The following is a 27355-nucleotide window of genomic DNA, read 5'->3' as shown; positions in this document are numbered from 1 at the left end:
AACTTTGACAGTGCTAAGTATATTATCTTTGAACGCTGCCTAAATGGGAGAGGTGGACTCACATCTACGTAATTAGGAACTCATCGACCCCGCAAAAAATTGTTCCATGTTTCAAGGAAAAAAGGAGATTTTCCGGGGGGGGGGGTAGCGAGGGGCAAATCAATTTGGACTTTTTTCTTCTTGTTGTTGTTTTTCCGCTAAGAACTAGTCCTATCAAAGGGGAAGCAACAGAAAGTCTACAAGGAAAAACTCCAAAGGTTGCAGATCACACAGAAAAGTACGTACCCCCTAGACCTGATTGCTGGTTTTTCCAGAGTCTTTAATCTCCCTGTTTTCGTTAGTCACTCCCATTTTTTTCCATTACCGAATGCAGAGCTTTGTACGTACAAATTTGGATGAGACCCCTCCATCCCTCCCTAAATAAGATATTTTTGGTTTCATAACAATTTTCCTGCAAACACCCGTGAAAACCATTGATGTTCATTTACCTAGTACAGACACAGGGAAAAAGTTTTTCCACTCGTCCATCCCTTCCCAAAAAAAAAATTGGTTGTACGCTCATTTTACTGAATTGCTTCTCATTTTTTGGTAGTTTTTCCGATGAAGGGCTCTCCCGAAAGAAAAGGCGACAATCCAAAGTCAAATATGGCGGAGAACAAGCTGACGGTTGTGTGAGTCTGTTATCCGAGCTCATTGCTTCCAAGTAGAAACAGCCTGTTCTTCTGTTTTGTTAATATGCAACCAAGAGAGAAGGGAATAACGGCAGTGTGACTCCTCTGCGAATACCTCCAGGACAAATTTTTGCTTGTTACATTTCTTATTTGGGCCCTCGATGAGTTAAGTTGAAAGGCAGTATTGCGTACACATACACTGCACACATACACTCGAGGTAATTTGAGTATTACCTTATGTGGAGAAAATAAGTACAATTCAACAAAACAGAAAAGACAACATTGAAGCTCAAATGTATCTTCATCAGAGATAGAACAGATGTTCCCAAAAAAAAAAAACATATAAAAGGATCAATTATTTCATACAATAATCCAGTTTCAATTTCCTGTTTTCTGATTCATTCATTATTTCCTTTCTCTCACAAAAAGAACCCATCACTAATATCGATCATCAATATTCATAACACATTACTTCTTAGATAACATTATCAAATAAGAAGTTGATCGACATAAAATAATACTAACATTAAAAATGTCTGAAGAATCACAATCTGCTCTCTCGGCCTCCAACAGCAAAGTTGAAAGAGAGGACGAGTTCAAGGCTTACACCGATGAGGATGGCCAACCAATGGTTGAGATCCCAAAGAAGCCTGCTTCCGCTTACGTTGCTATTTCCATCTTCTGTCTATTCATCGCTTTCGGTGGTTTCGTTTTCGGTTGGGATACTGGTACCATTTCTGGTTTCGTTGCCCAAACTGATTTCATCAGAAGAATGGGTCAAACTCGTGCTAATGGTACTCACTACTTGTCTAAGGTTAGAACCGGTTTAATTGTTTCTATTTTCAACATCGGTTGTGCCATTGGTGGTGTTGTCTTGTCCAAGCTAGGTGATGTTTACGGTCGTAAGATCGGTTTGATCAGTGTCGTTGTCATCTACATTGTCGGTATCGTTATTCAAATTGCTACCATTGACAAGTGGTACCAATACTTCATCGGTAGAATTATCTCCGGTTTGGGTGTTGGTGGTATTGCCGTCTTGTCTCCTATGTTGATTTCTGAAGTCTCTCCAAAGCACATGAGAGGTTCTTTGGTTTCCTGTTACCAACTGATGATTACCTGTGGTATCTTCTTGGGTTACTGTACTAACTACGGTACCAAGAACTACTCCAACTCTGTCCAATGGAGAGTTCCATTGGGCCTATGTTTCGCCTGGGCTCTATTCATGATCGGTGGTATGACCTTCGTTCCAGAATCCCCACGTTACTTGATTGAGGTTGGTAGAGTTGAAGAAGCCAGAAGATCCATTGCTATCTCTAACAAGGTTTCTCCAGATGATCCAGCTGTCACTTTCGAAGTTGAAAATGTCCAAGCCGGTGTTGAAGCTGAAAGATTGGCTGGTTCTGCTTCCTGGGGTGAATTGTTCTCCACCAAGACCAAGATTTTCCAACGTTTGATTATGGGTATCATGATTCAATCTTTGCAACAATTGACAGGTGACAACTACTTCTTCTACTATGGTACTACTGTTTTCAAGGCTGTTGGTTTGGAAGATTCTTTCGAAACCTCCATTGTCATTGGTATTGTTAACTTCGCTTCCACTTTCGTTGCCTTGTACGTTGTTGACCGTTTCGGTCGTCGTAGATGTCTATTGTGGGGTGCCGCTGCTATGACTGCTTGTATGGTTGTCTTCGCTTCTGTCGGTGTCACCAGACTATATCCTCACGGTATGAAACAGCCATCATCCAAGGGTGCTGGTAACTGTATGATTGTTTTCACCTGTTTCTACATTTTCTGTTTCGCTACCACCTGGGCTCCAATTCCATTTGTTGTCAACTCTGAAACTTTCCCATTGAGAGTCAAGGCCAAGTGTATGGCTATTGCCCAAGCTTCCAACTGGATCTGGGGTTTCTTGATTGCCTTCTTCACTCCATTTATTACCAATGCCATTAACTTCTACTACGGTTACGTGTTCATGGGCTGTCTATGTTTCTCCTACTTCTACGTTTTCTTCTTCATTCCAGAGACCAAGGGTCTAACTTTGGAAGAAGTCAACACTATGTGGGAAGAAGGTGTCTTGGCTTGGAAGTCTCCAAACTGGGTTCCACCATCCAAGAGAGATGCTTCTTACGATGCTGACGCTTTGATGCACGATGACAAGCCATGGTACAAGAGATTCTATTAAATCAATTGACAGTTTAATTTGCTTGTTCCTTTTTTTCATTAATTTTTGAAAGGTAACTTAATTTTTTAATCCAACACATAATCCCTTTCTTTTAATGTCCTTCATGATATAGTCTTATATATTATTAATACCAATTTCAAATTCTATTTCAGTAATTTTAATTAGACTTTTAAAAATATTCAGAGATTTTCCTAATATTATTCTTTCAATATGTTTGATGATCACTCTGTTATTGTAACAGAGACTGATTTATTCGGTTTCCTATACTAGGTCACCCTCATATAACTATCCTCACAAGGAAAAGATGAAAATTTTCTTTGTTACTACATTTTTCGATTAACAATCCAGCAAACATAACACAAATTTCTATTCTGGATTGTTTGTATTATATGATTTCTTAAGGTTGAGTCTTGACATCTCTATTTGATTTTCACGAATATTTTATTGATTTAAAATAGTTAGTGTCAAATTAAATTTCAATGAACCATTAAGAATTTACTGTTGTAGTGCTTTAACAAAAGGGAGTTGGTACAACAACTTGAAGAAGTAGTTGTCACTATGGCTAATCCTCATCTAGTACTCTTTTTTTGCTACGAATTGTTGAAATCATATGAAGTAAAATTCAATGAAAACACCTCGTTTATCCACCAAGTGTGACGCAAAGCTAGTAATTGAAACAAAAAATATCTTCAAGTTATTTTGAGGCTCGTTAAAATTTTAAAGCCACCTTAGATCCCCCAGATCCTGGTGGTATCTTATGCAACTATCCGATGGGAACTAGTTTAATCAAGTTTTAACCTTACATTCCAGTTAAATTAGCAAAATTGATAAAAAAATTGTGGGGAAGTGGTTCATATTACAAAAATTATGAAAAAAAATCGCTCAATTATTTCAATTTATCAGAAAAAGTATCGATGTAGAATGTAGTCTTTCCCTTCCCCGCCCCCACATTCAATTATGTAAATAGGATTATAATGCAACGGGACAAACTATGATTTCCATGACGGAATATGATAACAGCACAAAACAATTAGAAGCAATCCAATCTCAATAAATTTTTCCCAGTATAGTAATATTTTGTTGAATTAATGGAGTGAACTAAATCTTTTGCGCTGATTCTTGAATTCACGGTCTGGAAATTTCTGGGCGAGCAACATTTGGTATTAAGAAAAGATGCGCGAAAATCTGTTGTGTGATTAAGAAAGAAACGCCAAAATACTCATCTCTCAGAATATTCCGTTATATCAGCACTAGTAAAAGAATACTAATACGTGAACATCTAGTATAGTGGCTTCTAGGATAAGAACTAATATTACGATATCATTAATAGACATCCGATAGTTTTTTGCACCAGTCCTTTTGTTACAACGTGTGCAAAGAAACGCCCTTCCATCTCCCCCCAGGCTAATGTATAAACGCCTGTAGAAAGACCTTATTAAATGTAGTAGAAACAACAATGTATGTTATGTCCTAGCTGTCATTATCAAATAATGTCCCTAAAATAGATTTTATTAACAAGAGTACTTTGAAATCACCTGTCAATTCGAACAGGTTTACGTGTTGAGCCTAAGAAACACTAATAGCAATACAGCAGAAAAATCATCGAGGGGTAAATTTGCTAAAATAAAATTGACGTAAATATAGTGGGGGGCAGGGGGTGGAGCGAAACAAGGGTGAAGAATAACTGTAAACTGACGCACAGTAGTAAAACTCAAGTATCGGAAAAACCTTGAAGAGCGCTTCTTTTCAGCACAGTATGAACCGCAAGAGAAAACATCAAGGGGCAATATATATGTATGGTTCGTGTCTGACGAAATTGTATATTTCCAATTCATACGTGATCAGAAAGCATTGGCGACAAAAATCTCATAACTGTCTTATCCAAAGCAAGGCGTCATATGGATATGTTACGTAGACACTGTATTATCCAAACCATACGTAAGTCCAATTACATTACGAAAGGTGAGGCAAAAATATAACAGCTATCTCTTTTTCTATTTTACTGGGCAGACAGTAAGTGACAAATTAGCTTCGCATAACAATTTAGAAAATAAAGGCTATCCAAACTCTGTCCTGCTGCTGCACATTGAGCTTCTTGAAAAGTAACATGCTTCGGAAAAACTTTCGAGCCCTTAGTAAAATGGTGTAGGTAAGAACAATGTATTCCGACCCAAAGACACAATGAGAGTGGTCAATGCCACTCCTGCTTTCTTTCTCGCAACTCATTTCCTGATGTAGAAGATTTTGGACGTAGTAATCCAAGTTTAGTCTTCGCCCTTTGGTCCTTGGTAAGGTAAAGATTTTGTCAGTTGCAAGTGAACAAAGCATTTTTCTTGCTGTGAAGCTAACTTGTTTACATTTCTTCCCAATATAGAAATTTGTCCTAATTTTTCTTGTTTTCCAGGGTTTCCAGAATAAATTGAATTACACATCAGAAATAAAGATTATTGCGGGGCCCCACATTAGGTCTGGTTCAATTTTTTCTTCTTCAAGAGAAGAAAACCCTGACGATATTATCATTTCACCCAGCGTAGGTGTTAAGTTTACTTAATCGGGAACAATAAAATAAAAACCGTCTCCTTGCTATTTACTGTGGACATCACTGTAGTATTCTTACTTCCATTCCTAGACCCTTACACCCCACCTTACTCTGAAGAAGAAAAAACGCTAGTACCATTGAGAACTAATAATAAGTATTATTGTCTTTCCACTTTCGGTTGGTATCTGTAATTCACAAGCCTAATGCCCGAAGAAGGATTTGTGCAACCACGGAAAAATAAGAATTTTTCCACTACCCCCCCACTACACATAATGGAACAACAAAAGTTTGTATGGGAGGTGAACGCAACCAGCACCAAAACAGCTACTGTCCGATTGTTTCTCTGTGAACCAACAATAGAACAGAACGTTATCAACGAATACTCAAGTACGAGATCATTTTAAGGACAAAAGGATACAAGGACCCTCTCAAACCCCAGTACACAGATAAATGTCCTAGCAATTGAAAAAGCTTTTCCGTTATTGCTACATGGAAAATCTCTTTCAAAGGACCTTTTCTTCTTTCGCCCGCTCGAGCTGATTCCCGGGCCCAGTTTTTCCTTATTGTGATAGCTGTACTTGCTCTGCTACAGATTTGTCTAAGTAAGACACCCCCACCATGATTTTTTTGTCACTTTCTTAACTCGTACCATTCTCTAAATTTAGTCTCCTTGACCCCCCCTTTTCTCCCAAAACACATGAGTTTTTCCTTTCGGAAAATCATGATTTCGCTATATCAACAAAAATGGTTTTTCCAGCTAAGAGAGCAACGTACAATGTCGAAAAGACTAATAGAATGATTTTGCCCCACTTTTTTTTTAAAAAAAAAGGTTTACAATTTAAATGAAAGAAGTCAGGTCGCGGTGTTCAACCTCAGCCCTGCAGCTATTTCTCTGCATAGGAAAAAGTTTTCCCGAACCCTGTTGTTCCCACAGAGTACAGGGGATTTTCCGGTGTACAACTTAGCAAAGAACAATGACTTTTCCAGGCACAGAATGGTGAGTAGTGTAACTGATTCTTTGCTCACACAACACTTTTCCTTTCATCCCTTCCCCCCCCCTTCCAGCGATGCAACTATAATGGGGGTGAGGGGCAATGTTCTGAAATGAAAAAAGCAACTGCTGCCAGATTGGATCATATCTTCGTTCATACTAGTGAAATGCTAATAGAACTTGTTATTCCAGTATTATCCATTGTGTGAAAAGAAAAGTGAATTTAATATGGGGGACAGGGGGGGGTAGGTTCCTCGGGTCATAAAGTTGGACAAATACAATAGAAAAAGTAAATTTGTAAAATTGTAAAATTGTAAAAAAAAAGTAAACCTCCCTTGTTCAGTAACTCCCATAGGTTGCCCAGTAGTGTTTCTGAAAATAGAAATGTTGGATAACATGTAAAAGTAGATGGGAATATCATACATTCGATGAGTAGCGATTGTAGTATCGCAAGGGGCAAAATGTCCTTGTAGTTGGAAAATCTAAACTATGCTGCGAGGATGCTTACTATCCAGCTAAGAACTTTACGTCTCTTACAAAAATTTCTGCTGCTTACTTTTTTTACTTTCATTCTGTATCTTGTAGTTATTTAGATCTTTCCATTCACTGACTAAGTCAAAATGCTGCAGGTCCATCGCGTTCTGTTAAGAAAAATTTTTGAAAGAAAAAAAAACAAAGAGATAGAACTTAACTAATTGTGATCTAATGTTGTAAGAGCTTTTCTTTTGCGCCTAGTGACTTATTCTAGACAGCACGAAGAAGAAAAAAGTAAAACTTCAAAAGAAATTTTTTTTAATCCGGGGGATGTGGGATGCTCGAGAAGGAGCAAACCGCTAGAAGAATATGCAATGAAAAAACTTTTCTCCTTGAATTCTATCTTGTCAGAAATACCAAGATCTTGTTCAACAACAATCGAGTTCTTGAACCAAAAAAAATGGTATAAATAGAGGGCAAGTATTCAACATAAATTCGAATTCAATCATTCCTTCTATTCTATCTCATATCTTACTTCATAATAAAAAATCATCAAGCAATAGTTGATTATTCAAACTATTACAAATAATAAATAACAATAATGTCTGATCAAGAATCAAGATCACAATCTGTCTTGTCAGCCTCCAACAGTAAGGCTGACAGAGAAGACGAATTCAAGGCTTATGTCGATGAGGAAGGTCAACCAATGGTTGAAATTCCAAAGAAGCCTGCTTCCGCTTACGTCTCTATTTCCATCTTCTGTCTATTCATCGCTTTCGGTGGTTTCGTTTTCGGTTGGGATACTGGTACCATTTCTGGTTTCGTTGCCCAAACTGATTTCATCAGAAGATTGGGTCAAACTCGTGCTAATGGTACTCACTACTTGTCTAAGGTTAGAACTGGTCTAGTCGTCTCCATTTTCAACATCGGTTGTGCTATCGGTGGTATTGTTTTGTCTAAGTTGGGTGATATGTATGGTCGTAAGATCGGTTTGATCAGTGTCGTTGTCATCTACATTGTCGGTATCGTTATTCAAATTGCTACCATTGACAAGTGGTACCAATACTTCATCGGTAGAATTATCTCCGGTTTGGGTGTTGGTGGTATTGCCGTCTTGTCTCCTATGTTGATTTCTGAAGTCTCTCCAAAGCACATGAGAGGTTCTTTGGTTTCCTGTTACCAACTGATGATTACCTGTGGTATCTTCTTGGGTTACTGTACTAACTACGGTACCAAGAACTACTCCAACTCTGTCCAATGGAGAGTTCCATTGGGCCTATGTTTCGCCTGGGCTCTATTCATGATCGGTGGTATGACCTTCGTTCCAGAATCTCCACGTTACTTGATTGAGGTTGGTAGAGTTGAAGAAGCCAGAAGATCCATTGCTATCTCTAACAAGGTTTCTCCAGATGATCCAGCTGTCACTTTCGAAGTTGAAAATGTCCAAGCTGCTGTTGAAGCTGAAAGATTGGCTGGTTCTGCTTCCTGGGGTGAATTGTTCTCTACCAAGACTAAGGTTTTCCAACGTTTGATTATGGGTATCATGATTCAATCTTTGCAACAATTGACAGGTGACAACTACTTCTTCTACTATGGTACTACTGTTTTCAAGGCTGTTGGTTTGGAAGATTCTTTCGAAACCTCCATTGTCATTGGTATTGTTAACTTCGCTTCCACTTTCGTTGCCTTGTACGTTGTTGACCGTTTCGGTCGTCGTAGATGTCTATTGTGGGGTGCCGCTGCTATGACTGCTTGTATGGTTGTCTTCGCTTCTGTCGGTGTCACCAGACTATGGCCAAATGGTCAAGACCAACCATCCTCCAAGGGTGCTGGTAACTGTATGATTGTTTTCACCTGTTTCTACATTTTCTGTTTCGCTACCACCTGGGCTCCAATTCCATTTGTTGTCAACTCTGAAACTTTCCCATTGAGAGTTAAGGCCAAGTGTATGGCTATTGCCCAAGCTTCCAACTGGATCTGGGGTTTCTTGATTGCCTTCTTCACTCCATTTATTACCAATGCCATTAACTTCTACTACGGTTACGTGTTCATGGGCTGTCTATGTTTCTCCTACTTCTACGTTTTCTTCTTCATTCCAGAGACCAAGGGTCTAACTTTGGAAGAAGTCAACACTTTGTGGGAAGAAGGTGTCTTGCCATGGAAGTCTCCAAACTGGGTTCCACCATCCAAGAGAGATGCTTCTTACGATGCTGACGCTATGATGCACGATGACAAGCCATGGTACAAGAGATTTGTTTAAATCTCCTGAACCCTAATAATCATTATTAGAATTCTCAAATGAATTTGGGCTTATGATAAATCTTTTTCTCAATGATAATATTAATTCAAATCTGAACTTTATTAATTCCAAACAACTCTTAATTTTATTTGTTTTGCAATCTCTTTCTATATCGGGATGCAATTCTGATTACGCTGTTAATGCTAATTTTTTTTTTGTCACGCAACGTATTAATATTTGATTTTTAATCTCTTTACTCAAGGATTCTAATCAAAATCTAATGACATTTTAACATCTGTTTATTCATGATATAATATACTACTCTCTTTAGATATATCATATATGATAAATAAAGAATAATAATACCTTTTTATTTATTCAAAAAAACAATTGATTATCTATTAGCTTCTATAGTGCCTCGATAATTATATATTTTACCAGATATGCTACTATATAGGGGACCCCACAATTTAATTCCAGCGTATGTAGTAATGCAAGATCCAATTGATTTGAAAAGACGAAAATCATTGAGATCCGAAAACGTATAAATGTATAAACCATGTGACACACAGGTTGAAAATTTTTTTTTTTTCAAAATCCTTCACTGCGAAGAGCTGAGTTGAACGGATGACAGCAATTGTAGCTCATCGCAGAATGAGTAATTCAATGATTAGTTGTCTCTACATACTCACTTTTGCGAAGTATTAAATATTTCTTGAAATATATATTATGTTTGATATATTGCCGCTATTTTTTTTTAATTTTTGTTTTGGATTTAGGAAGAAACTGAGAAGGGTAGTATATTGATCCAACCATGACTAGCTTGACAGCCCAATTGAAAAATCTATCTATTGAAGAGCCAAAGGCTCTTGAAGGTTCTTTCCCAGAAGTCAATGTTGTTGATTTGATGAGAAACTATATTGCCCAGGAACTGAGCAAGATTTCCGGCGTCGATGCTGCTCAAATCTTCCCTGCATTGGAATGGACTAACACCATGGACAGAGGTGATCTTTTGATCCCAGTTCCTAGATTGGTCAGAACCAAGGGCTCCAACCCAAGAGAAATTGCTACTGAATGGGCCGAGAAGTTCCCATGCGGTGACTTTCTGGAAAAAGTTGAAGCCAACGGTGCCTTTGTTCAATTCTTCTTCAAGCCAGAATTCCTATACAAGACTGTTATCCCGGATGTTATCACTAGAGGTGAAGAATATGGTGCTTGCAAAATGGTCGACAACAAAAAGATCATCATCGAATTTTCCTCCCCAAACATTGCCAAGCCTTTCCATGCTGGTCACTTGAGATCCACCATTATCGGTGGTTTCTTGTCCAACCTTTACGAAAAGCTTGGTTGGGATGTCACTAGAATGAACTACCTAGGTGACTGGGGTAAGCAATTCGGTGTCTTAGCCGTTGGTTTCGAAAGATATGGTGACGAAGAAAAGCTAGCCAAGGATCCTATCCACCATCTATACGAAGTTTACGTTCGTATCAACAAGGACATCGAAGAAGAAGGTGACTCTCTACCTGAATCTGAATCTACCAACGGTAAAGCTCGTGAATACTTTAAGAGAATGGAAGATGGTGACCCAGAAGCTTTGAAAATTTGGAAGAGATTCCGTGACTTCTCTATTGAAAAGTACATTGACACTTACGCCCGTCTAAATATTAAATACGATGTCTACTCAGGTGAATCCCAAGTTTCTAAAGAATCTATGCAAACGGCCCTAAAAATGTTCCATGAGAAAAACTTGACTCACGAAGATAGAGGTGCTACTCTAATTGATTTAACAAAGTTCAACAAAAAGCTCGGTAAGGTCATTGTTCAAAAATCAGATGGTACTACTTTATACTTGACTAGAGATGTTGGTGCTGCCATGGACCGTTACGAAAAATATCATTTCGATAAAATGATTTATGTCATTGCTACTCAACAAGATCTGCACACAGCTCAATTCTTCGAAATCTTGAAACAATTAGGCTTCGATTGGGCTAACAAGTTACAACACGTCAACTTTGGTATGGTCCAAGGTATGTCTACAAGAAAAGGTACGGTTGTTTTCCTGGATAACATTCTAGAAGAAACCAAAGAGAAGATGCACGAAGTTATGAAGAAGAATGAAGCTAAATATGCTCAAATCGATAATCCAGATGAAGTTGCGGACTTAGTCGGTATATCTGCGGTAATGATCCAAGACATGCAATCTAAGCGTATTAACAACTATGAATTCAAATGGGAAAGAATGCTTTCATTTGAAGGTGATACCGGTCCATACCTGCAATACGCTCATTCTAGATTGAGATCTGTGGAGAGAAATGCCGCTGAAATTCCAAAGGAAAAGTGGGCTTCAGCTGACTTCTCTCAACTAAAGGAACCAGCTGCCGCTCTTCTTGTTAGATTGCTAGGCCAATACCCAGATGTGTTAAGAAATGCTATGAAGACAAATGAGCCTGCCACTGTTGTTACCTACTTGTTCAAATTAACCCATCAAGTTTCTTCTTGTTACGATGTCCTATGGGTTGCAGGCCAAACTGAAGAGGTTGCTACTGCTCGTCTTGCACTATATGGTGCTGCCAGACAAGTTCTATACAACGGTATGCGCTTGCTAGGTCTAACACCTGTTGAAAGAATGTAAACGAAGCTAGAAGTTTTTAGAGAAATATAATAATATAATATAATCTTCACTTTAAAAATAATAAACTTATTGATACTATGTTGCATTAGAAACTTCATAAGAAGAGGATTATCGAAGGTTAGGATTTGTGGTGTAATATTATAAGACTTTCTCCAATAAAGTAAGCAATGCTGCATGTATAATATTTTCTAAATAATTTCAAATAAGAAATTCAAGAAGACCAGAATTTGTACAGTTATCAAGAACTTCAAAAGGTTCTATAGTGTAGTGGTTATCACTTTCGGTTTTGATCCGAACAACCCCGGTTCGAATCCGGGTAGGACCTATTATTTTTTGGTTTCTGCTATTTGACTTTATGGTCACTGTTGTATTATAATATTACTTTTTACCATGTTAGATTACTGACAAGATCCTGAATATCAATTTTTATCATATATAGCAGAAACAATTTCTACATGTCTTCAAAATTTGTTGGTGATAATATAAAACATTACAATTTATTATAGGTCTGCGACATAATTCGCTGGAAAAACGCCCTCAACTCCATGGGCTACGCCGTACCACCAATCATTATGCGAGTCTGTCTTCTTTTGTACAACAATTATGTCATCCTTTTTGAATGAAAGATCACCCTGTTGTTGGCCATTGAAGTCATATAATGCCCTCACTTTAGGAAAACTACGCTCCGCTGGAGGAGGAGGCGGAACTGGTCTGTTTCTATTAAGCGCATGAGCGTCAGAACCATGACCTTGTACATCCTTATTTCTTTCACAAGGAGGTGGAGGATATCCTCCTCTATTGTGTGAATCATAATCATTTCTTTGTAAATGATCCTGTCTCTCAACTCCTCCCCGGCTATGCGGCATGTCGCCCGAATCCCATCTAGCTCTGCTCCTGGGTTTTTCATCATATAATGCTTCATCGTATCTTCTATCATATCTTTCTCTGCCATACCTTTCGTCAGGACGGGCTTGCTCTTCAGAATAACTGCTGGTCCTATAACCCTCGCCCGGTTGTGGGGTAAAATTAGGGGACTCCAGAATTCTATACAACCTATCCATCGAGGGCAATGGCTCCACCTCACCGTTAAGGATTCTTCTAGTAGTTCCTCTATCACCATAAACTTTTCTGTTTTCATCTCTTCTTTCCACAATGGCTGAACCCTCCACGGAAACACCAGCGAACAATCCTTTACTTTTAGAATATGTAAAGACTGACGCAATACCTGCAGCAGAAGCTGATGCATCAGCCTCCGCATCTCTGCCAACAGGTCCTGCAGCTACTGATACATTACCACCAAGGGTCACTGTACCGAACTCAGAAAAAGAATCAACAACTTCATCGGTATTCAGGATAAACACAAATTCTGTTAGCTCCATACCTATTAATCCACCAGCACCAGCACCTCCCATTGCGATGGCTGATGGTGCAGACCAAGTACCATCCCTCAGACGAGCCACAATAATACCCGAACCAGCCCTACCGGAGAATAAAAATCCTGCCTTAAGGATTGAAATTATAACCAGACCTTTGGCATTTCTTAGCACTGAAGGAGGAATAACCTGATCAGGACCATACGCTTGCCTTGGATCTATAAAACCCTCAAGAATTTTTGCAGCCTTTTGAGCCTCATTTGCTAGGCCCCTTGGAACTGGATTTGTCAAACTGGAAAGACCGACCATTTTTTACAATATGTGTTTAATATTTACTAAGTTCTTTCCTGTTAAAAATCATCGCTTCAAAAGTATTGAATGAGGATTCAGTTTGGAATTAGTAAAATCTGCATGCTGTTTATATAATAACAAATGCTCCGAGCATCAAAGAATGATGAAAACTCTGTCTGTCGATTTAATTAGAATAGACATGTAGCTAACGTTTGATCCCCCCTATCTCATAATTTCCCCTTTTTATTACTCTCGTAATGCAGATGATTCAAAATTACTCAGGATCCCAATAAAATTAATGCTGCATTGCTGCGATTACGTAGACACAATATTCCCTCTCGGAAAAATAGTATCCACGCATTTTGTAGATGTAATGTGTACGGGGTTTTCTGAGATCTATAAATTACGTAAATCTCCGTAAATCACAATTATAATGCAAGACATGCAGGGCAATGTTAAAACTCACTAAAACTAGACCAGATTCATTGATAATACCAAGGTTACTAAGTCTGAACTATAGGATATCTAGAAACCACAACATGATGTTTCATATTTCACACATGTTATTATACTCCGTTAATTTCAAAGATTCATGTATCTTACACACAATATATTGTCACGATTCATCCCAGACAATTCTAATTCAGCTAGCTATAATTTAACAAGTACCAACGCATGTACTATTTATTCCTCAGTATTTTAACACTTGAGATTTACTCATGACTTTTAAATTCGAGTATTGATCACTCATGCCCTATCCATCATTGTCAGCTCTTGCTAGCAGCAAATGCATGTGACGGGAAAAGATGACAAAATTGCGGAAGCGAAGTGCGGTGATAAATACTTAAAGTGCTATCACAGCGAGACTGGAGAAGCCATATTAGCATGAAATATTTAATTCCAAAGTCTTTCTTCCTAAAAATTTTTAAGACTCCTATATTATTCAATTTTCAAGCCTGTGGTTTTGGTTTCTCATATATACTAGGAGAAATGAACTCAGATCGCGACTTTTTGGACAAGATCTTTGACAAAGGGCATAACATTGTACATAAGGTGTCGCAATGTGTCGAAAATTCAGAAGAAGCTGCCATAAAGAACGGCTCTGCAATCTTGAATAAAATATTACATAAGGGATCTCAAGTAATTGATGCAGGCACAAATACAACGATACCTAGATCTGATAACGACAACATTCTTCGCAATATAACTAGACTTCCCTTTACCTTATTATCAGGCATACATACCAAAAGATCATGGAGCCTAATGGCGATCCCAGCAGTATCAATTGCTTTATATTGGGGCTCCACACAACTAAAAGTACGTCCAATCTTAAGCACTACAGAAAATCAATGCATCTTGGTCTTCGGCGATATGAGAGATCCCATCATTAGAGGACAAGTCATGGATCTTTACAGACGTGGCTTCACTCTCTTTGTGTGTCTCGAAAATGCTGGTACCTATAAAACGCATAACGATGAAGATGACTTTTTGAACTATATCGATCCCAAATCAACATCCGATTGGGCAAAATTCTCCGAATTCTTTAGGAAATTCCCGACTAATACTTTATCCGCTATACTTCTGATACCTAAGCTTTCCTATCACCCAACTGGACAAGTTACTTTAGAACAGTTGGAAAATGAACTCCATTCTAACGTTTTGATATATTACAGTACTCTTGTGGCCATCAGCCCTCACTTACCGCAAAACTCCAACTCAAATAGAATTCCAACTTTAATATACAACCCCTCATTATCAGTAAATATGAAAAATGTTGAGCATCCTGTTGAATGGCTAATATCTGGTTTAATGACCACTATTTTTGAAGAGCTCAAGCACTCACATATTTTCGATCCTTACATGATTAATGTTGGTCTTTTCCAATTAGGTGGTCAACTATCAAATTACAAATATCTTAATGTCAAAGGCTCTAACATTTACAATGACCTGTATTGGCCAATATACTGTTTTATTAAAATGAAAGGAGGTAATACATTTCAGAAATTACATGTAGCTATATGCTCACTATTTGGCTTGAAGAGAACGTTTTATTTGGGTAAATTCAGTTATCTTTTTACCTTACCATTTACATCAAAGCTATACAAATTGTTGAATGAATGGTACGTGCTATGAGATTATTTTTACCAACTTCAAATATGTGGCTAGATTATTTGCTTGTAGTATGTGCTTTTTAGTATTATTTATAGGAGCCAACAAGATCACATTAACAAATCTATCTGTGTTTCTAGTAAAGAGAACTTATAAAAATCTCTAACAAAAATTCTTCAACTATGTCATTATTTTATTATGCAGAATTATTATGATATATAAAAAATATCTTACAATTCATGGCTTACATCTACCAGAGAAACGAGGGTATAGAGAACAGTCTCTGACAGTGAATCTGTTACATAGCCATGCCAAGATACGTTCAGTACCTAGACCATAACCACCGTGTGGACAGGTACCGTACTTTCTTTGGTCAATAAACCAGTAGTAAGCCTTTGGATCAATGTTTTCACGCTTGAAACCGGCCAAAAGTTCTTCTTCAGTGTTAATTCTCATGGAACCACCAGTAATTTCACCGACAGTTGGCATCAAGACATCAACGGATTCAGTGACACGGTTGTCATCCTTACAACGAGGCATGTAGAATGACTTGATTTCTGCTGGGAACTTGGTCAATAGAATTGGAACACCAATGGTGTCAGTCATCTTTCTTTCAGCTGCCTCAGCAATGTCATCACCGAACTTGAATTCTTCACCATCCTCGTTCTTGATATCGTGTTCCTTCAACCATTCAATGGCATCCTTGTACTCTAGTCTCATGAATGGCATCTTTGGAGCTTGGAAATCTGGGTTCAATTGTTTGACCAGTGGACCAGCAATTGGGTCTTCCAATATGTATTGGACGGTCTTACACAATACACGCTCGATGTGGTCTAGCAGTTCCTCAAATGTTAAGAAAGCTAATTCGGCTTCAATGTGCGTATATTCAGACAAATGTCTTCTAGTGTGAGACTTCTCAGCACGGAAGGATTCTTGAACACAGTAGACGTCACCCAAAGAAGGCAAACAAGTTTCCAAATAAAGTTGGGAACTTTGAGTCAAGTAGGCCTGCTCACCGTAGTAGTCCAATTTGAACAAAGTGGAACCACCTTCGACTTGGGTTTGAACCATACATGGAGGAGTGACTTCAGTTAGACTCTCTTCAGTGTAGACACGTCTGATGGACTTCATCAGAGCGGCACGGACCTTCATCACGGCTGACAGAGTTTCACCTCTTAGGGCCAAATGACGTTGGTCTAGAAGCAAAGATGGATCAGCACCTTCGGCGATCTTGTTAGTGAAAGCTTCGTCACCAGATGGAGCCAACCCAACTACTTCATAGTAGTCAACAAGCAGTTCAACACCACCTGGGGCGGACTTACCTTCTGGAACCTTAGTGATGGTACCATATAGGGTGACGGTAGACTCAATGGTCAAGTCCAAGGATTGTTGGGCAATGGCCAAGTCACCAGTTAATACGGATTGCAAGTAACCATAACCATCTCTCAGAACAATGAACATAACCTTCTTGTTAGAACGTAATCTGTGGATCCAGCCGGAGATTTTGACTCTTTGACCAACTAGTTCATAGGACTGACCAATCTTGCACTTCTTGGCTTCTGGGAGAGACTTGTCCTCTTCGATCTTAATGTTCAAAGCTGCCATCTGCTTTGCGGCATTGTCGGCATCCTGCTGTTGCTTCTTAGCATCTTGCTCCTTCTGCTTGATGGCCTTCTTCTTCAAACCTTCACAACCCTTACGAGCCTTCTTCAAAGCAGAGGCAGAAATTTCTTGGTATTCACCATCAGCTTCCTTGTAAACAAACAACTTTGGTTCAGTTTCACTGCAAAATAGAGCGAAAGCAGCAGTCTTGAATGGTTGTTCTTGAGTACCAGCAACACCGGTCTCGTCAACACCTTTAACCTCGTGAATATACACAGACATTGTTGTTCTTTATTAGTGCTGAACCAAGTTTTTTATAATGCAGTATACAAAGTTTACAAAGCTTATAACCTTTAACCAATTGAATTTCAATAGATAAAGACATTTCACAGTTTGTGTCAATAGACGTCGACAAGTGAAAAAAAAATGAATCCACTCTGGTCACTTCAGATTACTCATTACAGCTAGAAAAGTTAACTCTTCCCAATGGTACCTGTCACCAGAACACTAAGTACAGCATTAAACACTACAACTCAGCAGTTGAAGTGACTTCCTTCTTGCGATGACCTGCGATTTATTGATTTTTTTCCAAAATTTTTCAAAAAGTTTTTTCACTTTACTACGGATTTCAGGACAAGTGATTTGCTTGAAAAAAAACAAAACAAACGGAAAAACTAAAAAATTTTCAGTGACGTTCAGCATGATATTGACTTTCGATGAGTATAATGCTCAACTCTGTTCGTGACAACTCTTGCAAGAAACCACTGTTCTGTGATTTCGTTTGTTCCTGACTAGCGGCTGGTGTTATTATTTCGTATATACAAAAAAATTATTGTAGTCCAGGGCGGCAGCAAGTGCAAGGAAACAAAAACATCCAAAAGAAGAATAGCAAAATGCCAGTTGATTTTGCTAAGCTCTGTTTGTCGGATAAGCCAGCTGATGCTGTTGCTGTCAAGTCGCTAGTTTTCAAGCCAAAGACTGCTAAGACTGCCACTCCGGTTCCAATTGTCGTTGTTGCTTTGCAATCCACTAACACTCCATCTCCAGCTATTGCTCACCACTCTGGCCTAAAGGACCCAAGATTGGCTCGTGATGAATTGTTTCAATCTTTCTTCAAGTGTGAAACCGCTAAGGGCTTCACTTTGGCTTACTTGACTAACGCAGAATCTGAATTCAAGCTGTTAATTGATAACAATCTGGAGTCTGTCGCCCCAGAAACTCTATTGCAATTGAACGACGAGTTGTCCATCAAGAAGTCCGACCTATGCTCTTTCTTGTCTCAATTTGATCAATACAAGCAAATTGTCGACTTCTCTGTTGAAATCAAGAAGGAAGCCCAGCCTAAACAAAAGAAGGAAAAGCCAGCTCAAACTAACGCTGCTATTGAAGATGCAAAGTTGATCGGTATCACTGTTGACAAGTCTCTAGACTTCTCAGGCTGGTACCAGCAAGTCGTCACTAAGGGTGAAATGTTGGACTACTATGATATCTCTGGTTGTTACATCTTGAGACCAAACTCCTATGCCATCTGGGAATCCATCCAAGATTACTTTAACGCTAAAATCAAAGCCATCGGTGTCAAGAACGCTTACTTCCCAATGTTCGTCTCCTCCCGTGTGCTAGAAAAGGAAAAGGACCACGTTGAAGGTTTTGCTCCTGAAGTCGCTTGGGTTACCAGAGCTGGTTCTTCTGAACTTGAAGAACCAATTGCTATCAGACCTACTTCTGAAACCGTTATTTACCCATACTACGCAAAATGGATCCAATCCTACAGAGACTTGCCATTGAAGTTGAACCAATGGAACTCTGTCGTTAGATGGGAATTCAAGCACCCTCAGCCATTTTTGAGAACCAGAGAATTCTTGTGGCAAGAAGGTCACACTGCTTTCCTTGACCAAGATGACGCCGAAAAGGAAGTGTTGCAAGTTTTGGATTTCTACGCCGGTATTTATAACGAACTATTGGCTGTTCCAGTGGTAAAGGGTAAGAAGACCGAAAAGGAAAAGTTCGCTGGTGCAGCTTTTACCACAACTGTTGAAGGTTACATTCCAGAAACTGGTCGTGGTATTCAGGGTGCTACTTCTCACCACTTGGGTCAAAACTTCTCTAAGATGTTTAACCTTTCTGTTGAAAATCCATTGGGTCCAGAACATCCAAAGGTCTATGCTTACCAAAACTCCTGGGGTCTATCTACTCGTACCCTTGGTGTCATGGTTATGACCCACTCTGACAACAAGGGTCTAGTTGTTCCTCCAAGAGTTGCCCAACACCAAGCCGTAGTTATCCCAGTTGGTATCACTAAGAAGACTACTGACGAACAACGTAAGAGCATTCATGATGCTGCAAAGAATGTTGAAGACCGTCTCCTAAAGGCATCTGTTAGAGCATTCGGTGACTATAACGACAACTACACTCCAGGTTGGAAATTCTCTCAATACGAGTTGAAGGGTATTCCTTTGCGTGTCGAGTTAGGTCCAAAGGATATTGAACAAGGTCAAGTAGTGGTTGTTCGTAGAAATGATTCCCGTAAGTACGTTGTCAAGCTGGATGAACTTGAGTCAAGAATTCCTGAAATCATGGACGAGATGCATAACGATATGTACAACAAAGCCAAGGAACTATTTGACAGCCACAGAATTATTGTTGATGAATGGAAGGACTTTGTTCCTGCTTTGAACAAGAAGAATGTCATACTTTCTCCATGGTGTGGCGTTATGGACTGTGAAGAGGATATTAAGGATGCCTCTGCCAGAAAGGATGATGGTGAAGAATTTGAACAAGATGAAAAGGCTCCTAGTATGGGTGCCAAATCCTTATGTATACCATTTGAGCAACCACCTCTAAAGGAAGGACAAAAGTGTGTCAAATGTGATCGCGCTGCCATTCAATACTGTATGTTTGGCCGTTCTTACTAAGAGTAATATACTTACTTATTAGACAACTTTATAGCATATGCACTGATCCTGTAAAATTAATATAGCTAAATTTTAATGACACACGCAAACGTATTATATTTTTATACATAATTTAGAACACAATTGTAAGTAAAATACTACTGCATAATGCAAAAAATAATAAAAAATGGACGAGTTGGGAATCGAACCCAAGACCTCTCCCATGCTAAGGGAGCGCGCTACCAACTACGCCACACGCCCAATGTTTTGAATGATATCTAAAAAATGATAGATAAATATCATAACAAGTAAGAATATCATGTGATCTGGATATACACGTATAAGCTCATGTCAGTAGCTGGTGGTACATAGGATTCAAAAAATGTAGGCGTCCCGTTTGTCTTTGATACCGGTGATTCTAATCTAACAAATGACATAATTAAACCGGTACCTGAAAGATGATAATTCTTTTAACTAACAAGTCTTCGTTTCGGTTTTGTCATTCCTAATATTAATCAATATATGAAAACTCAAAATGTTCAAGTTCTACATAAAAATATGTACACCTATAAACGATTTACCTCTTCTTGGTAAATAGTTCAACCAAACTTGCAAAAGAACCAGATCTATGATTAGAGTTCAGGCTTGCCCTCGATGATGCCCGCTCCATAGGTATGGAGGAATGGCTTTCTTCAAAGTTGTGGTTACTATCAACTGGTGTCATTTCGAAGGCAAATTTTTTACTTGCTGTGCTCCCCTTATTGTAATTATTGACTCCTAAGTTTTGACCATACCCGGATGTTGCCATTGAGAGATTATTTAAGGAAGTGCTAGAACTATTATTACTCCTGCTAAAATTATGCGAATATCTTCTTCCAGGAACGTTAAGAGAAGAGTTCGATTTTTGATGTATAAATTGTGGTCTCTCAAGGACAATAGCATCCTTCGAGTCTTGATTGTCCTCATCTGGGTAAGCTGGTGGCAGATCATCACCCACCAAATCCGATTTCATAGCTCTATCATACGATGGTACACTAGTTAAATCCTTTACTTGCCAGTCGCTTTTCAAAGATGCAGATGATGCTAATCTACTAAAAGAAGCACTTCTAGAAATATGTACATAGTCCGGTTCCAACGAAGGACTTGCCAACAACATATCTTGTTGAATAGCAGTCAATTGTTGGGTTTCATTTTCATTGGTTCCCTCTTGTTCATTTTCTATAACTAGATTTTGCAAGCTTCCCTGAAGTTGTTCTACATTAAAATTGTTTCTATTGGCAACAGGGGTAGAATACCCTGATCGATTATCTGGTGAAAAACTGGGTTCAGTGTCCTTTTGAACCACATCAACAGGCGACATTCTACCATTCCATAATCGGTCGTACACATGATTTGCATAATTTGGAGGAACCATGAGACCATTTAGAGATGAAACTGACTCACTGGTATTGACATTCATACTGGATAACTCAACTGCGGAAAGTGATTTCGAAAATATTAGATCTTCATTCTCTGAGGCACCAGAATTGTCATTATTTGAAAAAGTGCTTTCCTGTTGTATTATAGGACTATTATTTCCAGAAGACCTACCGATCGTTATTGTGGGTCTACAAGAACCATTTGCATAATTAGTACCATATAGTTTAATGTCTCTCTCTATCGCTTCGGGAGACTTGGTCTTGATTGGAACAAAAGGGGATATAAACAATTGAATAGGCAAGGATGCTCTTAATTCAGACATATGCCCATCTGGATTAATTAAACAGATGACAAACTTTAATTTATGACGAATTTTTACATTATTCAGGACCGTACAATCTTGAACACAAGCCAGCAAATTTGGAGGTATTTCAATTGTTGTATTAATATCCCATTTATCTTGGAAATCCATATCGGAATCATCATCAGAACCGGTGTTAAAATTAGGATCAGTTAAACTCTTTGCAGTATACTTCTTCTTACGTAATTTTGCTAAGTGCCCAAAAGGATCTTTTATCTTGGTTTTACTCACCAGTCTATCATCTAATGAAGAGACACCAGTGGCACTGCACAATTGACCAACCTCTACTAGCTGAACTTTCACAGGACCCAACTTTAACCCTTTCATCAATGGTGTAATTGAAATATCAATGGGGCTACTTGAGCCAATCGGAACAGCTTTTGATGGTATACTAATTGAATATTCCACCTTCTCCGGCCATGTATTATCTACTGAAATGGTTTCAGTCAATTCTAATGCATCAGGCCTTAGTGTTCTTATCACTCTTAAATGCTTCTTAGAAATCAGGTCCGATTGTTTTGGCCTTTCTATAACTGCTTCTAGATAGTACATGACTGTAGCATTCGGATGACCTTCAACACTTTCTGTTAGGGAGCCTGGTAAAATTGCTGTGAATGGAAACTCGTAGTTTCCCCTTACAAGTGTATGATAATTTGAACTTGCGTTCGAGGAAGTCCCTGTGAATGAAAGAATGGAGTTTGTTGATTTGGCTCTCTTTCTTTTCAGCAAATTCTCTGTAGCTTTCCGTTCCTCCTTAGATACATTACTTTCACTTTCAATGGCAGCCTTGCCGTAATTGTCATACAGATTAGCAAAATAGTTTTTAATGTTAAAATCATCCCATTGATGGTGGTAAAATCGTTTTTGAAATTTGGTATATCTAGTGTATGATCCCTTTGGAGTATTGGTAGTTATTGGAACATGCATCAATATTCTCCCATTAAGTCTTAACGTCAAGTTTTTGATATATATAGGCTGCTGAACAGAAACCACTATTGTCCCAGAAAGAAATATGGATGAGGCCTCCTCTGGTGATCCCTTCAGTAAAATGATACCATCCTCTGTGCTTTGTAACCTTATATCAAAAAGAAGGGGATCCCTTGAACTGCTATTCTTACTTACTACCATTTCAATATCTGCAATGTATTGGATGAGAATGCCAATGTCTTGATGCAAATGCTTAGATGTTCCTTCTTTGTGATGACCTAGCTATGATGAAGTAAGGCACCTGTGGATGATGTAATCTTAGGTGCTCACCAATAATTTTGAAGGTTTGATTGTGCCCAGTGGCCGTTTCAAAAGAATATATAGGTACTGAATTGGATCTTGGAATGAGTATCTGAGAGGGACTAAAGAATGATAATCTAATCAAATAGATAAGTGATCTGTATATGGATAATAGTTTAACAGATTATAAGCTTGTGACCCCTATGTTCGTCAAAAGAAATTTTTGGTCTGTGGGACTATTGCTGAATGCCAACGGATTCAATGAATTGGCAGAACTTCTCCAGCTCTAGCAAAATGTATTTAATTTATATGAAACCTATACTAATTGCGGATCTATTGTCGAGAGTACCTCATATAGAAATAGAGATATCGAACAACTTCTACATAAGAATTTTGCTCTACAATCAACATATCAGTTTCAGTTGTGAGATTAAACTATGTGAAGCATCGCTCTGTGCTATTATGTACTCACTATAGAAAGCCTAGAATGCTAGATCTCAAAACACATAGTTCTGTAGCGAAATAGCAATGTCTCTTCAAGCAATATTCTCAGTTGACGTAATCTTGATGCGGGACCAGAGGGCACGGAGCCATTTCGATTCTAAAAAAATGCAGAATCCTTGCTGTTATCTACATATAGAAATGACACCGAACAACAATAAAAGAAGCCTACTTCTCTCGTACTGAATACCTGATCTGAGTTCTACATTGCTTCACTAATGCATTGCATATACATAGAGATCAGTTGCTAAAAAAAAGAAACAACATGCCTCGAAAAGGCGAGTCCAAACTCCGTGTGATTGGTACCCGACAATCCATACGATACAAGACAGCTCTTGCAAGCGGTACAGCTTATAGCAAGAAGCAAAATGGTGATACACTCAAGGATAGCAAAAATGTATTTACTCTGAAATGAGGGCACACTATTCGGTAACTGCATTGTCTCGACTCGGAAAAATATGAAATGAAAAAAAAGAAAGAAAGGGAACAACTGTTATACAATCGATTAATACACCACCATTACCAGTGAAACGTACGTACAAATGAGGTGACCGAACAGCAACGTCTTAATAAATAGCGATTTCTTCGGAAAAAAAGCGTTAGAGAGAGCTTTCTTTCTTTTTTTGGGATAGTCTGCGCGTTTTCTCTGCATTGAATACTGCGATCGGAACTATTTTCAGATCTTGCATCGGTTATAAATCAAAACTCGGAAAAACTGGGCTCTCTGTGCAGTGGTCTCTATGCAAAGTAGGTGAAGCTGCCCAGAAACAGTGATTCTTCGGCTTTGTCTGTGCCAATCAACCTTGCTATGGATGTAATGGGGGATCTATATTCACGTGATTTATATGTTTTTTGAGTGGCCAATAACGATCTCACCGTTTCTCTTGTGGGAAGTTAATGATTGCAGTCAGTTCTCCTTGCTGAAGTTCTTGCAGTGATTGATGTCCCCTAAGGGGAACATCAATTCCCGTTTGGGATTGAACAATGGGGGGGAGGGAAGAGTGACTGGTTAATTTGAAGGTAGCTTCTTCCTGTCCAACAGAAGGAAGAAGAAAAAAAGCTACACTGCTGCAAAGGAAAACATTTAGTCAATAAAGGGAAGTCAAAAGTTCTCTTGCGTGAAAAATTGAATCATTTCGAGGCTTTCTTTACTTATGTTGGTTTAATTTGCATATCTCTGTACCAAAACGAATTATACAGTTGAAATAGTGTTGGAACAGCTAATAATCTATCCAATTATTATCCAGAAGGTCATACAAATATAAAATGGAGGTTTCGAGCATTATCGAAGAGTATAATAATGCCAAGGACAATGACTTCAGATATATGACATTGAAGCAACCAGTGCTCATTCGCAGTATTCAGAAAGATTTTGATAAACTTATGGCCAATCTTTATTTACCAGTTTTGACCCATAACGTTGATTCTGAGTTGCAACAATTGGTGTCCTTTGAAGTGTTACCTCGCGCTGTTTTGAGCCTGTTTGATTCACAAGTAGAAGAATACAACAGCAATGGCCTGATGTGGGCTTATATCGAAAGATACGTATTTTATCCTATTATAGATTCTTTAGAATCTGGTAATGAAACCATAACCAATCTGCTAGTCCAATCGTTGAGAAATATACTAAATATATTGATTTCAAATGATTTGAATATCAAAAGTGTTACACGTAATGATCAAATTCTGAGCGATAACTATCAGTCCAAATATCAAGATGAAGAGTTCATGAAACTAGTGTCTTTTATGCTAAAGGAAAGCCAAAAAGAAACTACTGTAGCGGGTCTACAGGGATATCAAGAAACAATACAAAAACTTATAGAGGTTTCCTATGATGGTAGACTCAGATTCCTTAGCCCGAAAGCTCTGAAAATGTGTATCGAAAGCCTTCATGATTATGAGGATTACAATACGTCAAGTGAGATGCTGCTCAATAAAGTAATAGAAAACACAGATATCGCTGCTGTGGCACAAACGCAGCAATATTTCAGTCTCTCTAATCTGAAGTTCATGTCCAAGAATTGGTACAAATTCGCTGAATGCTGCTCAGGAATTATTCCCAAGCTGATTGATGAGATTACCAAAGAGACTGAGAAGTCTGACATTTCAAAAATGCTAGAAATTATCTCTAACCTGAAAGATTACTTATTACAGGGAACAATTACCAACGAAGGACATCCGAAATTACCGTCCGACCTTTCTATATTGTTACTCGATCGAGTTCTCAATATTTTAACAAACATTATCCCGTCGATTGAATCCAGAGATGTCATTAATAAACACCACAATAATAACGACCTAGTTACCACTGAAAGTGATACCGATATTGTCGTTGAAGATATTGACCAGCAAGCTTATCTTGACGAGCTTGATGCAGGTATGTCTTCAAATTATGATGAAGATTTAAGTTTTACAGTAGATTTTGAGGGTGACGACACCTCTAGTAATCTACTGGAGGTGACGGAGGAAGAGTTGCAGGATATTGATATCTATAACCGTGACTACGATGTAATTGTAAAGCATTCCTTGAACATACTTTACGATGTATTTCTTGCTGAACGTACTGGTGTAATACAGTTTGGACCACACCTCGCTACAGCAAGGGAAAAATTAAATTGTATAAAATCCAAAGTTTCTGACTCTAATTTGGATTCGAAAACGTTCAGTCTTTTTACACACTTTTTTGAGCGTCTAGAAGACTTTGATAGAAAAGTATTTGAAACTTATGAAGTTTTAAGCATAGAAGAATTAAAAACTGAAATTTCAACACCAATTCCTGAGAGGAAAGGGGCTGTTGTTTTCACTTTAATTGAATATCTCGGCAAAGATCAGGTGAGTCTTGAGGAGTTACAATCGATTATTGAGCTAATTGATCATTTGATCGATGTTAGAGTAACCGATGGCGATAACGACAAATATCTTAGCGGAAATGATGAGAATTTGATTGCTGAGGCTTTATTACCCCATCTACGAATGAATAAGAGCTTCGTCCATACCTTTAAGGCGGGCAATATCTCCAAGAAAGTAGATAACGGGGCAACATTGCGAACAATGATATACACTACTCTTTCGCGCCTTGATATCACCAAACATCTACTAGTGTGCAAAGTTATAGAGTGTTTATTACATTATGGTATTAAAGATAAACAGGACTTAATCAGAGATATTGCACAGTCTATCTTGAAGAAACTACTAGATGAACACTACGAAGAAATACTGGCTTTGGAGACCACATGGTATAGTAAGTATTTAGTACCAATAATCGCTGAATCCACTTTACCAACAAACAATTTCCTAACAGCTTACCCACCATTTACTTTCCATACTGTTGATAGCTAGAATGTAAGATGTTTATTTTATTTTTTTGGGAATCAGTCAGTTTTGATTATACAGCATTGACAATTTCGAAACCTGACAAATCTGTACCAACACATAATACACGTCCAATAGACTATATAAATGAAGCGTTTCATAACTTCTCGTAACATTAATACCTCAATCAAGTCTAAAAGGGTAAGGCTAAAGTCTTCATGACTTGAGATGATGGGGCTCGTAGAAGTGTCAAGGGTCATTTTGTACCTTTGATAGTTCTCTCCCACCTTCATTTGACATTGCTCCCTTAATCCCCTTGCCAAAGGGAGTCATCAACCAAGGGGACCTTTGTTGAGTTGAGTACGTTTAATGATTCTCTCCTGTATGTTTACTCGATCCCTTAACTTGTATGTCTGTTCGGTTTTGGCACAATTACTAATGTTTGCAGCACTTATCTCCTTTTCTGCATTGTCGAGTCACACTTACTCTAAAATACTTCGACAATAACCTATCACCAGATCACAGGCTATACGTCAAT

At 38.4% G+C, this 27355-nt stretch overlaps 9 protein-coding genes and 2 non-coding genes across 11 annotated transcripts; 7 read left to right on the top strand and 4 right to left on the bottom strand.

Annotated features, from left to right (window-relative positions):
• Positions 1 to 1203: 1203 nt before the first annotated feature.
• On the top strand, positions 1204 to 2853 carry HXT4/6/7 (sugar porter family MFS transporter; the record flags this gene model as incomplete). The annotated part of the gene is made up of 1 exon (XM_444861.1): positions 1204 to 2853. One exon carries the CDS (start codon positions 1204 to 1206, stop codon positions 2851 to 2853), a length of 1650 nt encoding a protein of 549 aa, XP_444861.1.
• A 4605-nt stretch (positions 2854 to 7458) lies between these two features.
• Positions 7459 to 9117, top strand: HXT6/7 (sugar porter family MFS transporter; the record flags this gene model as incomplete). Its single annotated transcript, XM_444860.1, has 1 exon — positions 7459 to 9117. The coding sequence occupies one exon, from the start codon at positions 7459 to 7461 to the stop codon at positions 9115 to 9117; it is 1659 nt and encodes a 552-aa protein (XP_444860.1).
• A 793-nt stretch (positions 9118 to 9910) lies between these two features.
• GVI51_A01947 (arginine--tRNA ligase) lies at positions 9911 to 11728 on the top strand (the record flags this gene model as incomplete). The annotated part of the gene is made up of 1 exon (XM_444859.1): positions 9911 to 11728. One exon carries the CDS (start codon positions 9911 to 9913, stop codon positions 11726 to 11728), a length of 1818 nt encoding a protein of 605 aa, XP_444859.1.
• Positions 11729 to 11981: 253 nt separating this feature from the next.
• On the top strand, positions 11982 to 12053 carry tQ(UUG)1. Its single transcript has one exon. It is a non-coding gene; the product is annotated as a tRNA-Gln (tRNA).
• Positions 12054 to 12228: 175 nt separating this feature from the next.
• Positions 12229 to 13410, bottom strand: YSC84 (Ysc84p; the record flags this gene model as incomplete). Its single annotated transcript, XM_444858.2, has 1 exon — positions 12229 to 13410. The coding sequence occupies one exon, from the start codon at positions 13408 to 13410 to the stop codon at positions 12229 to 12231; it is 1182 nt and encodes a 393-aa protein (XP_444858.2).
• Positions 13411 to 14277: 867 nt separating this feature from the next.
• YSC83 (Ysc83p) lies at positions 14278 to 15525 on the top strand (the record flags this gene model as incomplete). Its single annotated transcript, XM_444857.2, has 1 exon — positions 14278 to 15525. The coding sequence occupies one exon, from the start codon at positions 14278 to 14280 to the stop codon at positions 15523 to 15525; it is 1248 nt and encodes a 415-aa protein (XP_444857.2).
• Positions 15526 to 15738: 213 nt separating this feature from the next.
• DED81 (asparagine--tRNA ligase DED81) lies at positions 15739 to 17385 on the bottom strand (the record flags this gene model as incomplete). Its single annotated transcript, XM_444856.1, has 1 exon — positions 15739 to 17385. One exon carries the CDS (start codon positions 17383 to 17385, stop codon positions 15739 to 15741), a length of 1647 nt encoding a protein of 548 aa, XP_444856.1.
• A 611-nt stretch (positions 17386 to 17996) lies between these two features.
• Positions 17997 to 20018, top strand: GVI51_A01837 (proline--tRNA ligase; the record flags this gene model as incomplete). The annotated part of the gene is made up of 1 exon (XM_444855.1): positions 17997 to 20018. The coding sequence occupies one exon, from the start codon at positions 17997 to 17999 to the stop codon at positions 20016 to 20018; it is 2022 nt and encodes a 673-aa protein (XP_444855.1).
• A 167-nt stretch (positions 20019 to 20185) lies between these two features.
• On the bottom strand, positions 20186 to 20258 carry tA(AGC)1. Its single transcript has one exon. It is a non-coding gene; the product is annotated as a tRNA-Ala (tRNA).
• A 316-nt stretch (positions 20259 to 20574) lies between these two features.
• Positions 20575 to 22905, bottom strand: ROD1 (Rod1p; the record flags this gene model as incomplete). The annotated part of the gene is made up of 1 exon (XM_444854.1): positions 20575 to 22905. One exon carries the CDS (start codon positions 22903 to 22905, stop codon positions 20575 to 20577), a length of 2331 nt encoding a protein of 776 aa, XP_444854.1.
• Positions 22906 to 24771: 1866 nt separating this feature from the next.
• LAG2 (Lag2p) lies at positions 24772 to 26844 on the top strand (the record flags this gene model as incomplete). Its single annotated transcript, XM_444853.1, has 1 exon — positions 24772 to 26844. The coding sequence occupies one exon, from the start codon at positions 24772 to 24774 to the stop codon at positions 26842 to 26844; it is 2073 nt and encodes a 690-aa protein (XP_444853.1).
• Between the last annotated feature and the right edge of the window lie 511 nt (positions 26845 to 27355).

Source organism: Nakaseomyces glabratus, chromosome A (genome assembly GCF_010111755.1).
Source record: "Nakaseomyces glabratus chromosome A, complete sequence".
Lineage (NCBI taxonomy): Eukaryota > Fungi > Ascomycota > Saccharomycetes > Saccharomycetales > Saccharomycetaceae > Nakaseomyces > Nakaseomyces glabratus.
The sequence above is the reverse complement of the archived record's forward strand: the minus strand, read 5'-3'. Positions and strand labels throughout refer to the sequence as shown.